At 41.4% G+C, this 15,495-nt stretch overlaps 1 protein-coding gene across 9 annotated transcripts in view; it reads right to left on the bottom strand.

Annotated features, from left to right (window-relative positions):
* TMTC4 (transmembrane and tetratricopeptide repeat containing 4) overlaps positions 1-14,909 on the bottom strand; it is a 51,710-nt gene extending 36,801 nt beyond the window's left edge. For 7 of the 9 annotated variants that reach the window (XR_003253606.1, XM_026066546.1, XM_026066547.1 and 4 more), the window contains exons 1-5: positions 14,828-14,909; positions 12,125-12,340; positions 6,528-6,643; positions 5,502-5,718; positions 2,201-2,288 (exon numbers count right to left, since the gene is read on the bottom strand). Coding sequence is in view for 7 of the 9 variants with exons in the window: in XM_026066546.1 (XP_025922331.1) it covers positions 2,201-2,288; positions 5,502-5,718; positions 6,528-6,643; positions 12,125-12,286 (583 nt within the window). In the remaining 2 variants the exon portion in view is untranslated. Of the gene's footprint in view, positions 1-2,200; positions 2,289-5,501; positions 5,719-6,527; positions 6,644-9,699; positions 9,810-12,124; positions 12,341-14,827 lie in introns of those variants that run through there. The other 2 variants (XM_026066555.1, XM_026066553.1) reach the window with 2 other exon arrangements.
* Between the last annotated feature and the right edge of the window lie 586 nt (positions 14,910-15,495).

Here is a 15,495-nt window from a genome sequence, read left to right as displayed (position 1 = left end):
AGACAATCTGATTCACCTTCCTACTTACAAATTAATGAGTTCCACAGCAAGACACATCTAGAATGAGCAGTGAATCTGCCCAGGCATTTCAAAGCCAGTTTTCAGATCAGAACCATTCTGACCTGAAAACTTGACATTGAAATGCCCACTGCATGACACATTGCTTAGCAGCCTGTAGCAAACCATGTAAAGCTCAGAGGGAAGACAGGCTCTGCAGGTTGGGCTCCTCCCAATCAGGCTCTACACAAGATCTGCTAAAGACCTTACTAGTGCTTTTCACAGTGCTGGGTGACATAATTTTTTCATTCTCTCACTTAAGAGATCTCAGATAAGATCTTTAAGAACCTAAAATTGTCACCAAAGCACCCCAAATGAGGAAACTTAAGAAAGACATAAGTATAAAATAAAAATTCTTCAGTACAAAGAAAGCCTAGATTTCTTTCAGAAGTGGCTGAGGGAAAAGCAGGTGATGAAGGTAAACTTTGAGAGAACTGATCTGAAAGACAAAAAGCACAATTATACTGGCAGATTGCAGTCTTCCTTGGCAAATCTGCTTAAGAGACACAGCTATGTCACTGTTATTAGGTAATGTCCAAAAAAAAATACTAAGCACTGCATAGTATCTTGTCTTCACAGCATTCCTTTTTCTGGATCAATGATCAGAATTTCAGTACAAAATTACTATTAAAATCACACTGACTTCTAAAAGTAGCCAGACTGGCCTTCACAAGTTGTAAAAGTAATCAGAATACGCATTATCAGAGTGTACATGACATTCTCAATCATTTCTGCAGTATCTTTCACAACAAAATAATTATATTTGCTCCTATTTTAAAGACTCTAATGGTCATACTAAGAACTTAGCTCTTAAGTTCTTCAAGCAAAGATTATTACCCCTTCCATACAGGTCGACCTGTATCAACAAACTGGAAGGCACAAAAGCAATATTTTGATTTGTCTAATTTACTCTGGCACTCATAAAAGAAACATCCAGAGCACAATCACACCTAGCACAGTGAGAAAAGAATAAATGAGCAAGCAAGAACTTGAGGCCTAATTTAATCAAGAAATTATTGGTTCAGCTGATAGAAATGAAATGGAAAATGGAAGTGAATAGGAATCACCACAAATATAATTTAAAGTAGCCAAGATTAAGTTAAACTTATGGTATCAAGTATAGAGATATGCAGAACAGTCCTATACAGTCTAAACTCAGTTGGCAGGAACAAGCCACAGCATCTCAGAGCTCACTGTGGACCAACTTACCCTTCAGTCTACACTAGGCTTTGTGTCATGACTATGTTGCTAAGTTAGATCATTTAAAGCCAGCTCAGGTATCTCTGTAATGCACTGCCAACTGTGGTTAAACATTAGAGGCCATGCCTATTGAACTGATATTACACAAGCTCTTCACAGCACAGCTCTTCACAGGTTCACCAGACGATTCCTAAATTTCCTGCTGTGGGCGCATCTAGTTGCCAGATTGTACGTTCTGTATAATTTTTCATAATCATGAACTGATGTATTCATGTGTGTTTGTTTAATAGAGTCCCAGGATAATGTCTCCACAACAATATTTGAACTGCCAACTTGCATTCAGATCAGATAATACAACAGATCTGAGAGCTCACTCGAAAAAAAAATAGGAAGGAATTGTTCATGGTAAAGTAATACAGTTGTCTCATAAAAACTCTATGAGTGACACTATATTTAACATGTATATGCCAGCATTTGCAAAGAATTTAGAGCATATGAATAAGTCTTGGCTATTTACTAAAAACACCAGTAAGGTTTCTAAAATTTGTTCCCATTTAAGTCACTCCAACTTAATGGCATGAAGTATACCAAAATATTTAAGAATATATATTTACAGGCTTGATTTATTTCTAAAATAGATAATTATTGAAACATTTCTTTATTCTAATAAACAATAAACTATTTAACAAACAACCTTGCTATAAAATATTTTTCTTAAAATGCATTCTTAGCATACAACAGGAATTAGGGACAGCATCACCTTCCAACTCTTCTTATAATACATACTTGCTAAAGTAGATTTTTTTTATATGTYCTGAGAGTATAAACATTAGTAGATACAATTCACATGAAGCTGACATTTTTGCTTACTATACTTCACTGAAATGTATGAATACAGATAATACATACAATGTAAAATTAAAGGAACAAACAAAATGCTTACGTTCTCTAAATGCTTTACAGTAGCCAAGGAATGACAACAAAAAGAACAGGGCACACAGTAAGTCTGCTCTGCCAACAATCCCCGCAACCTTAAAAACAACAAAAAAATAAGAATTTATTATTAGAAAACCTGAGATAAAATATGCACACACATATAAAGTGAAATGTAAAAACATAACTATCATTTTTTTTCTTTTTAGAACCTGGTTTACTGGTTTAGTGACATCCAGCTTTCTGAATAGTAATGATTTGGCTTTAATTGATGAAAATCTGCTATTTTAGGAAGCAAAAACATGGACTCCATTGAAGAAAATGTAAACTGTCCCACTTCACCAGATTTTTGGATTAAGGCTGCCTTTCAGCAGAACTCTTATCAAACACCCATAACCTCTACAAAATCTGCAACTCTGTTAAAATATAAATCAAGGCTGTCCACTTTCAGAAGACGAGACAGCCTTCAAACTGCAGTCTAAATACGTAAAATGAACAAATAGTTTCCATGCTGCAGAATCACAAAAATCTCCCCCCTCTAGTATGTTTTTGGGGTAATATTAATTGATTGCATAAGAGATATCTCCAATTGCACCTTGTATCAGAAGTAGAACTAATGCTGGAGAGAAGAAAGAAGCTCATTTAGGAGTCTCTCTACTCTAGATCTGTGCCAAACTGTTTAGATCAAGTATTCTCCGGGCCATCAACAAGCTTTGGCTCAAGCCCTTAAACTGTATTCACAGTTACCTGCTGGGATACACCTCAACACATTCTTGGAACTTCATTCCCCAGTTACACAAATGTTAGGACGCACTATGGATTTTCTGTGGAAATCGTGACACATGGGAGCAGCAGGGTTTTGTATAAGTGCAGATGTTGGGACCTCACTAGAGCATACATCCAGACCAACAAGCTTGGAAGCACTCCTATATTTTCAGTTTAGCTGTAGTCCCTAGAATGCTAAGTCCCATGTTTCCTGGAGAAGATGTCCACAGAGGCCTTTCTGATGTGGGGCAGGACAGCTACCGTTTTCTGACCTACTTTGAAGTGATGGTTCAGGGACAAAAGCAGATACTTTGGTTCCAGTTGTCCCATTCTGAGAGTGGAATAGAGAGGGGAAAGTAGAAAGAAGAATTTTATCACCATTTGGTTTAAAGGTACCTACTAATCCTCCCTTAGGAAAAGTAAAATACTTTGTGTCAGTCCAATATGATGGAACAGCTATTTTTAAAGAACATCAGAGGGAAACAGAAGTGTAGAGGCATGAGGGTAGGACTGAATCCACTGAGGAGACTCTTTCTCTCCCACCTTACCCTCACCTTCAGCAGAGCACCATAAAAAGAGAAACTGTTAGATTCCTATATTCAGTTCAGAAAAAAATCTTGACTTATCCAAAGCCATGCACTTAACTTCTCTGCTTCTTTTTCTATCTCACAGGGGAATTATGAGGATTAACTCAATAGCTGTGAAGTGCTTTGAAAGGTGAAAATAATGAAGTGCCATTCTGCTTCAGGAACTGCTCTCAACTAATGAGAGAAAAATAAAGGTGAGCTGAGACAATTTTGAAAATAAGTGCCAACTTGTTACAACAAAGAGATTAAGGGGCTAACACCACACATGGTCTCAGATGACCCCAACAGTACAATGTTCATATCTTAGATGCAGGATCTGGCCCATAGTTCCTGATAACAAGGTAAATTGAAAAATACATTTTTAAATTAACATCAGGCATATTCTCATGTCCATGTTTCAAAGATTTGTTACAAATATTAAGTATTTTCTCAAGAGAGAACTGTGCCACAGCAGTGTTTACTTTTATCTGTAAAAATCATAATGACAGATATTTTTATTACATAGGTACTGAAAACACTAAACTTTAACATCTTGTTTACATGACAGTATTTTGTGTTGTACATACAACACAAAATCCAAATATATACAAAAACCAAAGCAGCAAATGGAGAGATTCTTCACAATTCTATGTCAAAATATGTCATCTCATTTCAAAACCAGGTTGTCATAATACTTAAAACTCGCAGCTTTAAAATCTTGAGAAATGCTATCTGAGGAGATGCTGCCTGACATACATTCATGCTAGAACCATAGCAGTATCATGACTGTTACTATGCAAAAAATTTATCATTCACTGTGTAACTGATCAGGAGATTCTGTCCACTCTTGGATCTTACAGGAGACATGGTACGTATGCAGCATGTTCCTTTTTTCCTCTTCTTCCAAAGTTTTCTCAAAGTGTATGCAAATCTTCAAATCTCACATATGCAATGGACCACATCACTTCAAATGTGACATGACATGACATCTTAATAACATTTGCCTGCTGATTTGAATATATTTTTAGAGTCAAACAAAAATAGGAATAAAATTGTGTGTATTAATAAGGAAGTCAATAGCAAATCTGCAGTTAAGGATCAAGTGAGATTTCACTTTACATTTCAGAACATCAGAAGCACTGGAGACTTGTTTTACTTCACTTTGACATCTGAAACTGGTCTTGGGGAACAAATACCAAGGGCGTCTCTGACTTTAGCACAAGCAGGTGTGCTCACATAGAAGGTAATCTGCTGGCAAGCAAACACTAGAAAATATTCAGCAGAATGCTTTAGCCTAAAAAGATGAGGCCAAACCTCAGAAATTGCTAATACAGAACTCTGTGCCACCTCTATACTCCCAATAGATAGAAGGCTCCCAGTTAGCTGCAAGGCAGAGCTTTCTGTCACCTCTTTAGCATCAATTACAGGACGATTTCCAATACTTTAATCATTTTCACGGCTTTTCTGAATCCTCTCCACTTTTTAAAGCATCCTCTTTGTGGCATGGATTTAAAACTGCACATGGTATTCTAGTACAGTCACATACAAAGTTCTTATAATGTCCTTCTTCCAATTTTGTAACTCCCTGTTTTATATAAAGCAAATGAGAATGTAAGGTAGTTAAGCATTTTGCACTGTTTATCTTCCACTCTCCTTGGCTGCTCATGAGCTAGTGTACTAGTAATGAATTCTTAATCCAGTAGTTAGGGAAACTCTCTGTAGTTTAAGGCTATCCTTCTTTAGTTATTGTACTTAAATGATTAATTTATCTTCCTTAATAACGTCCAGCCCTGTGGAATTATAAAAGTCTGGAAGTGCTAACCATAATATTGGATTGTTCTCACAAGCCATGTGCCAAGAGAAACTTTAAGAATATATATAAGCAAAGTGTAGTGTGTGAAACTATGACAGAACTAAGTAGTCAAGCTGGTAAAGAACATCTAAGACTTAAATTGTTGGAGTTAAGTTTTAGGTACTTACGCATTCAGTGTGCACTGGATGTACAGCAAACAGCAAAGCAGCTAGAAGAGATGTCTTTGGAGTCAGGTTTAGCCTTCTTCCTTTGTTACTGAATTGCAGCCCACCCAATAATATTGAGAACACATCAACCATCAACACCGAGATAGTACAATGCAGTATTATATTGATGACATGAAAACCAACTGGGTAGAAGCCTCCAGCAAAAAGGTAATTAATTCTGTATAGAAACAAAAACATTAAGGTTAGGAATCACATGAATGTTAGAAAGAGACAAAGAAACTGAACAACTCCATAGCAAAATTATATTTATACAAAAAATAAAAAAGAATCAAAGGTTTTTTGCATTGCTGTGTCCAGTTCCTAGGTGGTCTATGGCTTGCCCAAGTCCTTGCACAAAACACAGGAGCTAGGCATCTACAGAAGGGCTCCTCATAAACCTGTAGTTATTTGAGAAAACCAGCAAATAAAATGCAAGTCAGATATGCAGGCAAACATCTCTCTCACTAGGACTCTCAGACACAGTCACTCTCCTGAAGACAAAATATCAAGGGCGAAGGGTGGAAAGACTATCCAGTGGCCTAGTCAAAAAAGGCCACAGCAGATGGATGCAGTTTGTCAAAAATCGTTCCACAGGTCAGTAGGAAAGCAAAGAACAAAAACTACAACAGCAGCACAAATGGCAGCTCGGCTAAGCAGAGGGAACATACACCTCCTAGTTCCTTGGTGATGTGTCCTACATCCTGAACTATATCGCCCCTAGCAACAAGGCATATGAGAACTAAGAGGGCAGCCTCTGAAGGGTATCATAAAATAGAGAATGTCAAAATAATGTATATTTTGAGAAAGAAACAATTGAAAAAAATTCAAGTCAAGATTAAGATAGCAAACATGACAACCAAATTCAAGAAAGACATCCAACTCCGCTGTAACTCCTTTGCCCCCTCACCTTTTCTACTGTCTCCTCTGTATAATCAAACCAATATGTGTCAAAACATTTCAGAGCTAGAGAAAAAAGGCAAGTCTCACCTGAAAGTTAGGACAGTAAGTGGTCGATATGACTTATGACTGGTATTGCTGCTGAGTTTGCTACCCCAAAAGTCATGATGCCACAGGTCACCAAGTGGGGTTTCCGCCCTGAGGTCCTGAAATAAAACATCATTAAACACCAGGCTCTTACCATTTCTGTTTGATTCAAAGCAGCTAAAACACAAATGAGTTCTAATACTAGCTCATTCCAATATGGATATACCAAGTGTCTTGTTGGCTCATTACTGACATCTGACAAGGTACTCAAGTTTGGAATAAGGTCATGTCTTGGATGCCTGTCATCATGAAGGCCAAGGCACCTGGATTCTGTAAACAGGCTACATGAAATGTAGTAGAACTAAGGTGGTCTACATCAGTTGAAAATCTGCTCCAAAAGCTGAGCTATAAAACACACAAAAAATTTTTTTTGTAAAATATCTTTGATTTTAGGTCTAAGTTATCTTGGGAAAGAGGCCAAGCACAAGCTGTTGCAAACAGCTATTTTTCTACTAGTGTCAGTAGCACAACTACTAATGAAACCAAGAAAGATCTACAACAAAAACTAAAGATAGAAGCCAACAATTAGCTCTTTTTAAGCCTGCTATGCCTTTCTTTCTTTGCACAGGACACTATTCAAATAGGTCTTTTTGTTGTTGTTAATACATGAAACCAAGATGCAAATTCCTCAGCACGCTGCTCTGAAGCAGATTAATAGCAAAAGTTAGAAAATAAATTAGTTATATGCCAATTTGGGGCAGAGCACTATAACAAAACACCACAAAGGAACAGTCCATGCTATTCTTTTATCTTAAAGCCATGTTGATAGGGAAACAATCCAAATAACCTAGACTACTGAATGGAAAACATGCACTTTGAAGAGAAAAAAAGCGAGGAAGCCACCTTTCTAAGGAAATTGACTTTGGTATCATTCTCCTCAGTTTTCTATGATGACAAGCAGGGAAGCTCATTCTAACCTATTCATCTTCTCCTTACCCTCCTGTCTTCCTGTTCCCTGCAGCAAATTCTAATAAGTACCAAGTACCTTAAAGGTAAGACAAAACCTAAGAGCAAAACCATACTAGCAAATGAATAACTTCCATACAAGTGCTAGTATTACACATACAAACACAAGTTACTCTATGCCACCCCCCCCCAATTGTTAAAAAGGGCCAACAAACCAAAACACACCAGCCAGCCAATCCAAACAAAAGTGAGCAGACAAACAAACTGCTAAACCCATGAAGGGGCTAACAAAGCCTGGCCTCCTATGTCTTCTTCTCATATCTTTACAAGTTCCCATATTATAACACTCTCTATTCACCAACTCCAGTTCCTCTCAAATGCTGCTATCATCTCACTTCACTCTACAATATCTTGAGCCCTTCCTATGGCCTGCTAGCAAGAAGAGAGACTCGTACTGTTGCTAGTCCCAAGGTACAGGCAAATGTCTGGGCCATGCACAAATGCTGGCTGGCTGCTGCTAAACTGCAATTAAAAATAACTGAGTTTTTGCTTCTTTCTCTACACATTCCATCCTTCATTCAGCCAAAAATCCATAACTGCAGAAAATGATTTATTTCTATCGTTTGGTCAAATTTGGCCAGTATTAGATAATGGGCTCAAAAACAATTAGGAAAGGGAAGCAGGCTACAAATCCTAGCACATACTGTCAAATGAAGTGAAGTACTCTCTACCAGGCTGCTAATCAATACATAGGGACAAATGTACTAACTTTGCTGCCATTACTTAAACACTTGTATAAGTTGCATCTCTGTCATGATGGAAGTAGTACCTTCCCTTTCTATACAATGGCTTGGTGGTTCAATCACTCACAGCATGTGAGCTATTGAAGACTGTTTCTTCCATTTCTAACCACCAAACTTGACACAAAGCTAGAGTAAGCCTCCCACAGAGGCTGTGTTCCTGAAGGATCTCTGCTATTCCTGCAAAAGCTGTGTCACTGTGCTGAAAAGAAAGCAGAGTTAACACTGTTGTCTTTGAGAAGCCCTATACTACAGATGTGGATTAGGCATTCTTGGGGAAAATCTTAATAGACCAAGCTTCACAGAGGATCCTATTTCGGCTTAAGAACTAGTGAGGTGCAAAGCTTCTGTGCTCTCTCAAGGTCAAAAGTGAGACACACATACAGAGCACAGATGTTTCTTCTGTCAAGTGATAGCTAAGAATTGTTTTTCCCTCCCAAGACTACAGTTTTGGCCTTAGGCACCTAAATTCCAATTCCATTCCTCACTGGTATGCACAAACCCTAAAGGACAACCTGATGATCAGAACAGGAGAGCACCTAAACAGCAGCCCACCAAATCAAGTAACATGGCCTGCTTTTCCAGGACAAGTTGGGACTGGGTTGCACACCAACATATAACGAAGTCTTTGCACTCTGCAGGGTGTGTGTGCATGTCTGTGCTAGTGGGTGTTGTGGCTGTTATTCCAACCAATGGCCACTGTTCCTTATGCATGTTTGACAGATAAATGGACTATGAAAGAGACTTTGTTTGTTTTAAATAAAGAGAAAGGAACTACTACAATTTTAAACCTATGGCTTCTATGTCACAAATTGTCTTCAATAACCTGAGATGGGAAATATATTTGGGTTATACAAGCCTAGGTTTTCCTCTCCTCCAGAATCASTCTTTTTTTTTTATCTTCAATAGGAAGAATGCAGGAAAAGTTGAATACCCAGGATTATTTAGTGATCAGATTATACTTCCTTATGAAATCTTCAGAGCCCAGAAGCAGCGGACTTGTTCATGTGTCTTTAAGTTTTGTGAGAGACATTTACTTCCATCTGAACATGAGGAAAAACTTCTTCACTGTGAGGGTGACAGAGCGCTGGCACATGTTGCCCAGAGAGGCTGTGGAGTCTCCTTCTCTGGAGATATTCAAAACTCGCCTGGACACGATCCTGTGCAACATGCTCTAGGTGACCCTGCTTGAGCAGGGGGGTTGGACTAGATGATCTCCAGAGGTCCCTTCCAACCTCAACCATTCTGTGATTCTGTGATATGAGTTTTCCCCCTCTATGGACCTACCCCAAAAGGGAAATGGTTTGCTCCAAGAGCCACAGCTATTTAAAAGTTATGCATGATTTTCTCTATCAGCACTGAATGTAGATACCAAAGAATCTCTAAATATTTGATTAGCAGCAACTTACACACAGCAGGGTTCAATACTTGAAAAAAGGTCAGTTTTTCTACATAATGGCTTATGGAAAAGACGCCTTGTGTCTGAAGTTCCTACTAATCCAATTGTTTGTCTTGGCAAGCTAGTAAATAAAGACAGACAAAAATCAGTGTTGAGCACCAGTAAAAATGCTGCTTAAAATGACAAGGAAGCATCTGGAAAACAGCCTCAAACACCAATAAAATCTAATAACAGAATGCTSCACGATATGGTAGGCATGGGGCCAACTAACAGTGTATCTTTCATTAAAAAAGGAAAGACTGGGGGGAGGGCTAGTGAGTTAAAAGGGTCACAGTGTGGTACACAAGAAAATACAGGGAAAGTAATGCTCAGTAGATCTACAAAATTACTTCACCTGCTGCCTCTCATATTAAATGGGAATAAAATATGCTGCACACTATTTAATAAACTTTGCCTTTGCTAGATACTCTCCCTCCCCAACAAACTGATAAACTCATTGTCTACACATTTTTGGTATGGATTTTGTATTTCCATATATTTATCTGACCCCTGTGTTAAAGTGATACCATCATCAAAATCTCATTCCATTTCTAGGGAATAATAGAAGATTTAGATGCAAAAAATACAATAAGCCTCACAGATTTTCCAGCAAATATGATATGTATGAATTAATCTATTTAAGCAATTGATTTAATTTCTCCGAGTTGCCAACAGCTATAGTCCCAGTACAGGTTGTTGTGTTGCATACATAAATTGAAATATTTGACACATAAAAACTGAAAGCATGGAAATCACATGAGAACAAAACAGCTAAACCTACCCCTGCCTTGGTTTAAACATCAGTTTTGTTTGCTCTTTCAGAAAATTAAAATGTTATCATTATGCTCCAAATAAACTTTGCAAAATGAGACATTCCCAGGAGCTGTGTAACTTAAAGTATAATGGTTCTTAAAAATCACTGTAGGTTCTAAATTTGTTTATAGAATTCTCTTAGCAGCTTTGAGATTTATTTCCAATTTGGCAGATGTATTTCCCCCCCATACATTTATAACTCAAGGTAAGATGACTTAGACAAGCATAATATGAATATGTCTGAGGAAACTGTAATTCAGTGGGATTCTAAATGGCACATTGTGATAAATTGCCTCTAAATTTTGTGCAATGCAAAAAAAAAAAAAAAAAAGAAAAAAATCTTCTAGAGGTATCTGAGTCTCTGTAGATTATTCTCCCTGTATTTCCATGGCTTCAGGAAAACAGAACCAACATAAGGGTCATTCTTTTTACTCCTTTTTACTCTGTACTTCTCTTTCCAAACCTTTCACAAGAATTTCCCAGAATAGAGCAAGAGCTGCTGAGTAACAGCAAGATCTAGCCATGAGCACAGCCTCACCAACTGCCACGTGATACTAGAAAGTGTCTCACCAATTGCAGACACTCAGCTCCAACTCCTCAAAGTCAAAATTTAAAGAATTTCATCTAGAGTTTTGTTCTTCAAGTCACATAGTTTGAAAACCTGTTAAATTCAAGGTATTTTGAGGATTGTTCATTGTATTTGATTTTTTTTTTTTTTTTAAACGAAAAGCATGAGAATACCGTGCCTGTATTTCAGCAACTACTATTATCACAGGAATATTAACTGGGGAAAGAACACAAGGTAAAGAAAGCATTCCTTGCTCCAGTAACATTCTTATGGTATAACCACAGCTGGAGAATCCCTGTACCCTACAATCACTTAGTGATGCATTATGCATCTTGCAGCTGGAATAAGTTTATTCATTTCTCTTATTCATCTGTCATTCTGCAGAGATAATGGAAAATCTCCTGTTAACATCAGTGGGTATTAGGAAAGTCTACTGCATACTCTCACTGACTTAGCAATGAGAATAAAATTAGATCTAGAGGCAGTCTTGATGTATAGGTACCCTGTGAATAAGCATTACCAAACATCACATGCAAACTCGCTGCAACCCTAGATAATGCTTTCTTAGATGACAAGCAGACAGAGTCTATTTGGTATGGCAAAATGAGATGCTATTCCCCTTRACCAGACATCAACACTTGTTAAAGAGAGACTCTCACTTGCAAAAGAGTTAAAGGAGATATATTCTGAGGAAAAAAAAAAAAGCTGTTTCATTTGTTCATTCTTTTGTTTATGCATCAGAACCCAAGTTATTCAAATAGCTTTGGGAGTAAGATTTTGTTAAGCATGCTCATGCTTCTAGCTTTTCTGTAGAATACTGCTGCAAAGCTTGTTTGTCAACCTTAAATAAGGCTTACTTAAAAAAGCATAAGAGAAAAAAAAAAATCAATAAAAGGAATATCAGAAGGAAGTTATTCACTAAGATGAATATTTTGGGCCTACTATGATTAATTGTTGTCATTATTTTTTTTTTCCTACTACCATTTAAATCAAGGGGAAAAAAAAAAGGACAAACCTTGTTATTGATGATGGCTTCAGAATCATCAAAGACAAAATCTCCATCATAGCTGTTAACAAAGCAGAGCAGGGAAATTAATCCCACAACCATTTTAGCCCAGTATGGGGGAAGGAGGAACCATGATACGTCATGGTCCAGATTAGGTTCTGTTTGTGCCATTCTGTGAAATGCTCATTCCAAGTTGCGAGCTTCAGCATTACGTTGGTTGCAAATCTGAAAGAAATATACAAATGCACAATTATTCCTGCATTTCACACAAGAAGAAGAAGAAGAAGAAGAAGAAGAAGAAGAAGTTGGGACAGGAGAATGAAATTTCACACACCGCAACACTCGGTCTCAGTGTGTTTCATAATTATCAAAATATATCTAAATATAATTTTCTATTTTAAATTTGGAAAAAAAAAGGCACAGTCTCTCATGGTCTGAGCACAGAGGTAAAAGCCAAGAAAATCTCAGATTCTAAGTTCAAGCTCTAACACAGGTAAATTCTAAAACCTTGAGCAAGTCATTGTTTTTCTGCTTCTTATGATTCATTTCAAGTATAAAAAGTAAGGGCATTATGGGGACTGTAAAGCATTTATAAAGTTCTTAAGAGAATGATAAACATTAATTTGATTATAGGAATAAGGTGGTGAAAAACAAATATCAATAGCAAAAAGAGCTGAACACTCCTCTGTTAATTGATTTAAATGATCTAGACTTGCAAATAGCCCATATGGGGGAATTCATACAAACATCAAAAGTTGACATACACAGGTAGCAGTTAAAGGACTAGGCCCTAAATCCCAACAATTCAAACATAAGCCACCAAGTAGCATACAATTAAGACTCAAAGCCACGTTCACTGGATCATTCTGCCCACTGCAAGTACAATATAGTCCAAGTCTCATTACTATATGCATAGCTGTTCAGGTAGATGAAAAACACCATGCACTCCAACAGCTCTGAGTGATATATTAATGGGAAGATAATGAGACTGAAAGTTTACCCATGAGCCATCTTTCCCTTGGAAAGGTGTCTTCTCATGCACCAAATCCAGCCCTCTGCCTGAACAGCTATTCTGCCCCTGCTTCTCTAGTGCTCCCACAGTACTATTGTTAGTGGTCTTATTCCCAAGTGCTGGTATAATGGCAGAGAGGGTACGTTACAAGTGGAAGACTACAGTAATAGCAAAATAGAATATGAACTATGCATCTGCAAACCCCCCAAATGATAGGTAAATGCACACCCAGCTGACCTAAGGTCAAAAGCTTAACTTCTTTATATATTGGCTTTTTATATCAACTGTTGCACCCTCGGAAATATTACATGTAATGTCTTTGCACAATCTAGAAAAAAAGTCTGGCTTCCTGAACAGACTTGACCATCAAAACTGCTAACTCAATTGCTTTGCAGCTATTCTGTTTGCAAAACTAAACTCCAGTTTCTGCATTTTCCCAGTCTGCACACACATAAGCACATTTCCAATCTGTACACACATAAGCACATGGACAGACTGCACTCCCTGTCACACCAGTGCCCCTCCTAGCTTTGGGGACTATTTAGAAGTGCTCCACAATTGAGATGAGAGTCAGTAACACGGAGCCATGTAAACCTGACAAAGAATGGAGCTCCTTAGCAGAGCAAACTGGGCTGAACCCTTTCAGGGCAAAACCTTTTCCCAAAGTAATTCTCCCTCGGGTTTTTTAAAGAAAAAAGACTGAAAGCAAGACCTTTAATCAAAGAGAAGCCCATTGCTAGTAATCGCTCAGGTACAGCACCAATGCCGGCTACAGAAATACCTAATTGAAATATTTTATCTACTCAAAATTCAGTCTTGCCCAGAAAGTTTCTCCATATGTACTTTTTTTCTCTTTATCCGATTTATATCTACCGCCAGCTAATTTCTGCAGGGCTCAGAAGAAGAGGCCAGCCCGCGGGGGTTCGCTTGCACGGACATAGGTGCTAACCTCCCAAGAGCGGGCTGCGAGCACAAAAGGGAGAAGCCACCTCCGCGATGGGCGCCCAGCCATCCGCAGCCCTCCCCACCGCGCCGGCACACGGGCTCCCGCTTTGCTCCTCCGCTGCCGGCACACGCGCGGGGGCCGTGCCCCGCCGCGACACCGCGCCCGGCTCGCCACGGCCCCCCCGTGAGCCCGCCGCGACGAGGGACGAGCCCCGCGGAGAGCGGCCGCCGCACGCCGGGGCTGCGGGCTCCCCCCGCGCCACCGCTCGTTGCCCACCTTGAAGAGGAAACAGCCGCCGGCACCCGGCCCCGCCGCGGGAAGCCTCCCCCCTCCCTCCCGCGCGCGCCCCGCCGGCGAGCGCCAACGGTCACAACCGCCGCTCGCGCAGCCCGCAAACTTGCGGGCAGCCCCAGTGCGCGGCGCGGGGAGGGGAGGGGAGGGGAGGGGAGGGGAGAGGAGAGGAGGGGGCAGTCGAGGCGCCCCCCGCGGGGCAGGCGCTGCCCGGAAGGCTGCCGGGCGCGGGGGGGCGGGAGCCCCGGCGGGAGTTTCGCGGCGGCCCGGCCCCGCCTCGCGGCTCCCCTTTTGTCCCGGCCACGGCGGCGGCGCCGCCGCCGCCCCGTCCCTCTGCCCCACGGCGGCACGCGCTCCGCCGCGCCGTCCCGGCCAGCTCCGCCGCCGCTCCCGCCGGCGAGCGGGGCAAGGGCAAGCGCCCTCTCCGCGAGAGGGAGGGGAAGAGGGCCCCGCGCGGCGTTACCTGCAACGAGAAGGCGCCCAAGCGGCATCGCCCACCCGGGTACGAAACTCTGCCCGTCCGGCGAGCCCCGAGCCGGAGCGGCCGGCGGGGGAGGGGCCGCCGCCGCTTCGGCTCCGCGAAACATCCTCAGCGCCCATTGGCTCCGCCGCCGCCCCACCCCTCCTTGACCCCGCCCCTCCGGGGCAGCTCGGTGCGCCCATTGGCGGCGGCGGCTGTGACGCGCGGCAGGCCGGGCCGAGGAAGCGGGGCGAGGAGCTCGGTCGCGGCAGCAGCCGGGGGGAGCGGGGCCGGCCGGGGTCGCGCCCCCCAACACCACACCCCTCCGCCTCGCACAAAGGCGGGAGCGGGGCGGTGCCTCCTTCACAAAGCAGCCCCCCTTCCTTCCCTCCTCCCCTCCGCCTGGGCTGCCCCTTTGTGGCGGCTGCTTTCCCCGCTCACCTGGGTCCCCGCGGCGGCAGCTGGAGCGCGCCCCCGGGCTTGTCCTGCCCTCGCGCCCCCGGGCGCGCGCGCCGCGACCGTTGCCGCGACCGTTAGCGGCGGGTGAGCTGGATCGTCGAGCGCAGGGGAGGTTTTCCAACGAGAGGGGCTCTCCCTGCCTCCGCAGAACTTACCGGGCGTCTGAAACGCGTGTTTTCACGCCCTGCACCGCCTCTCTTTCCTTAGAGATA

This window comes from Apteryx rowi, unplaced genomic scaffold (genome assembly GCF_003343035.1).
Source record: "Apteryx rowi isolate R43461 unplaced genomic scaffold, aptRow1 scaffold_242, whole genome shotgun sequence".
NCBI classification, from domain to species: domain Eukaryota; kingdom Metazoa; phylum Chordata; class Aves; order Apterygiformes; family Apterygidae; genus Apteryx; species Apteryx rowi.
This window is presented reverse-complemented; position numbering and strand designations above follow the sequence as displayed.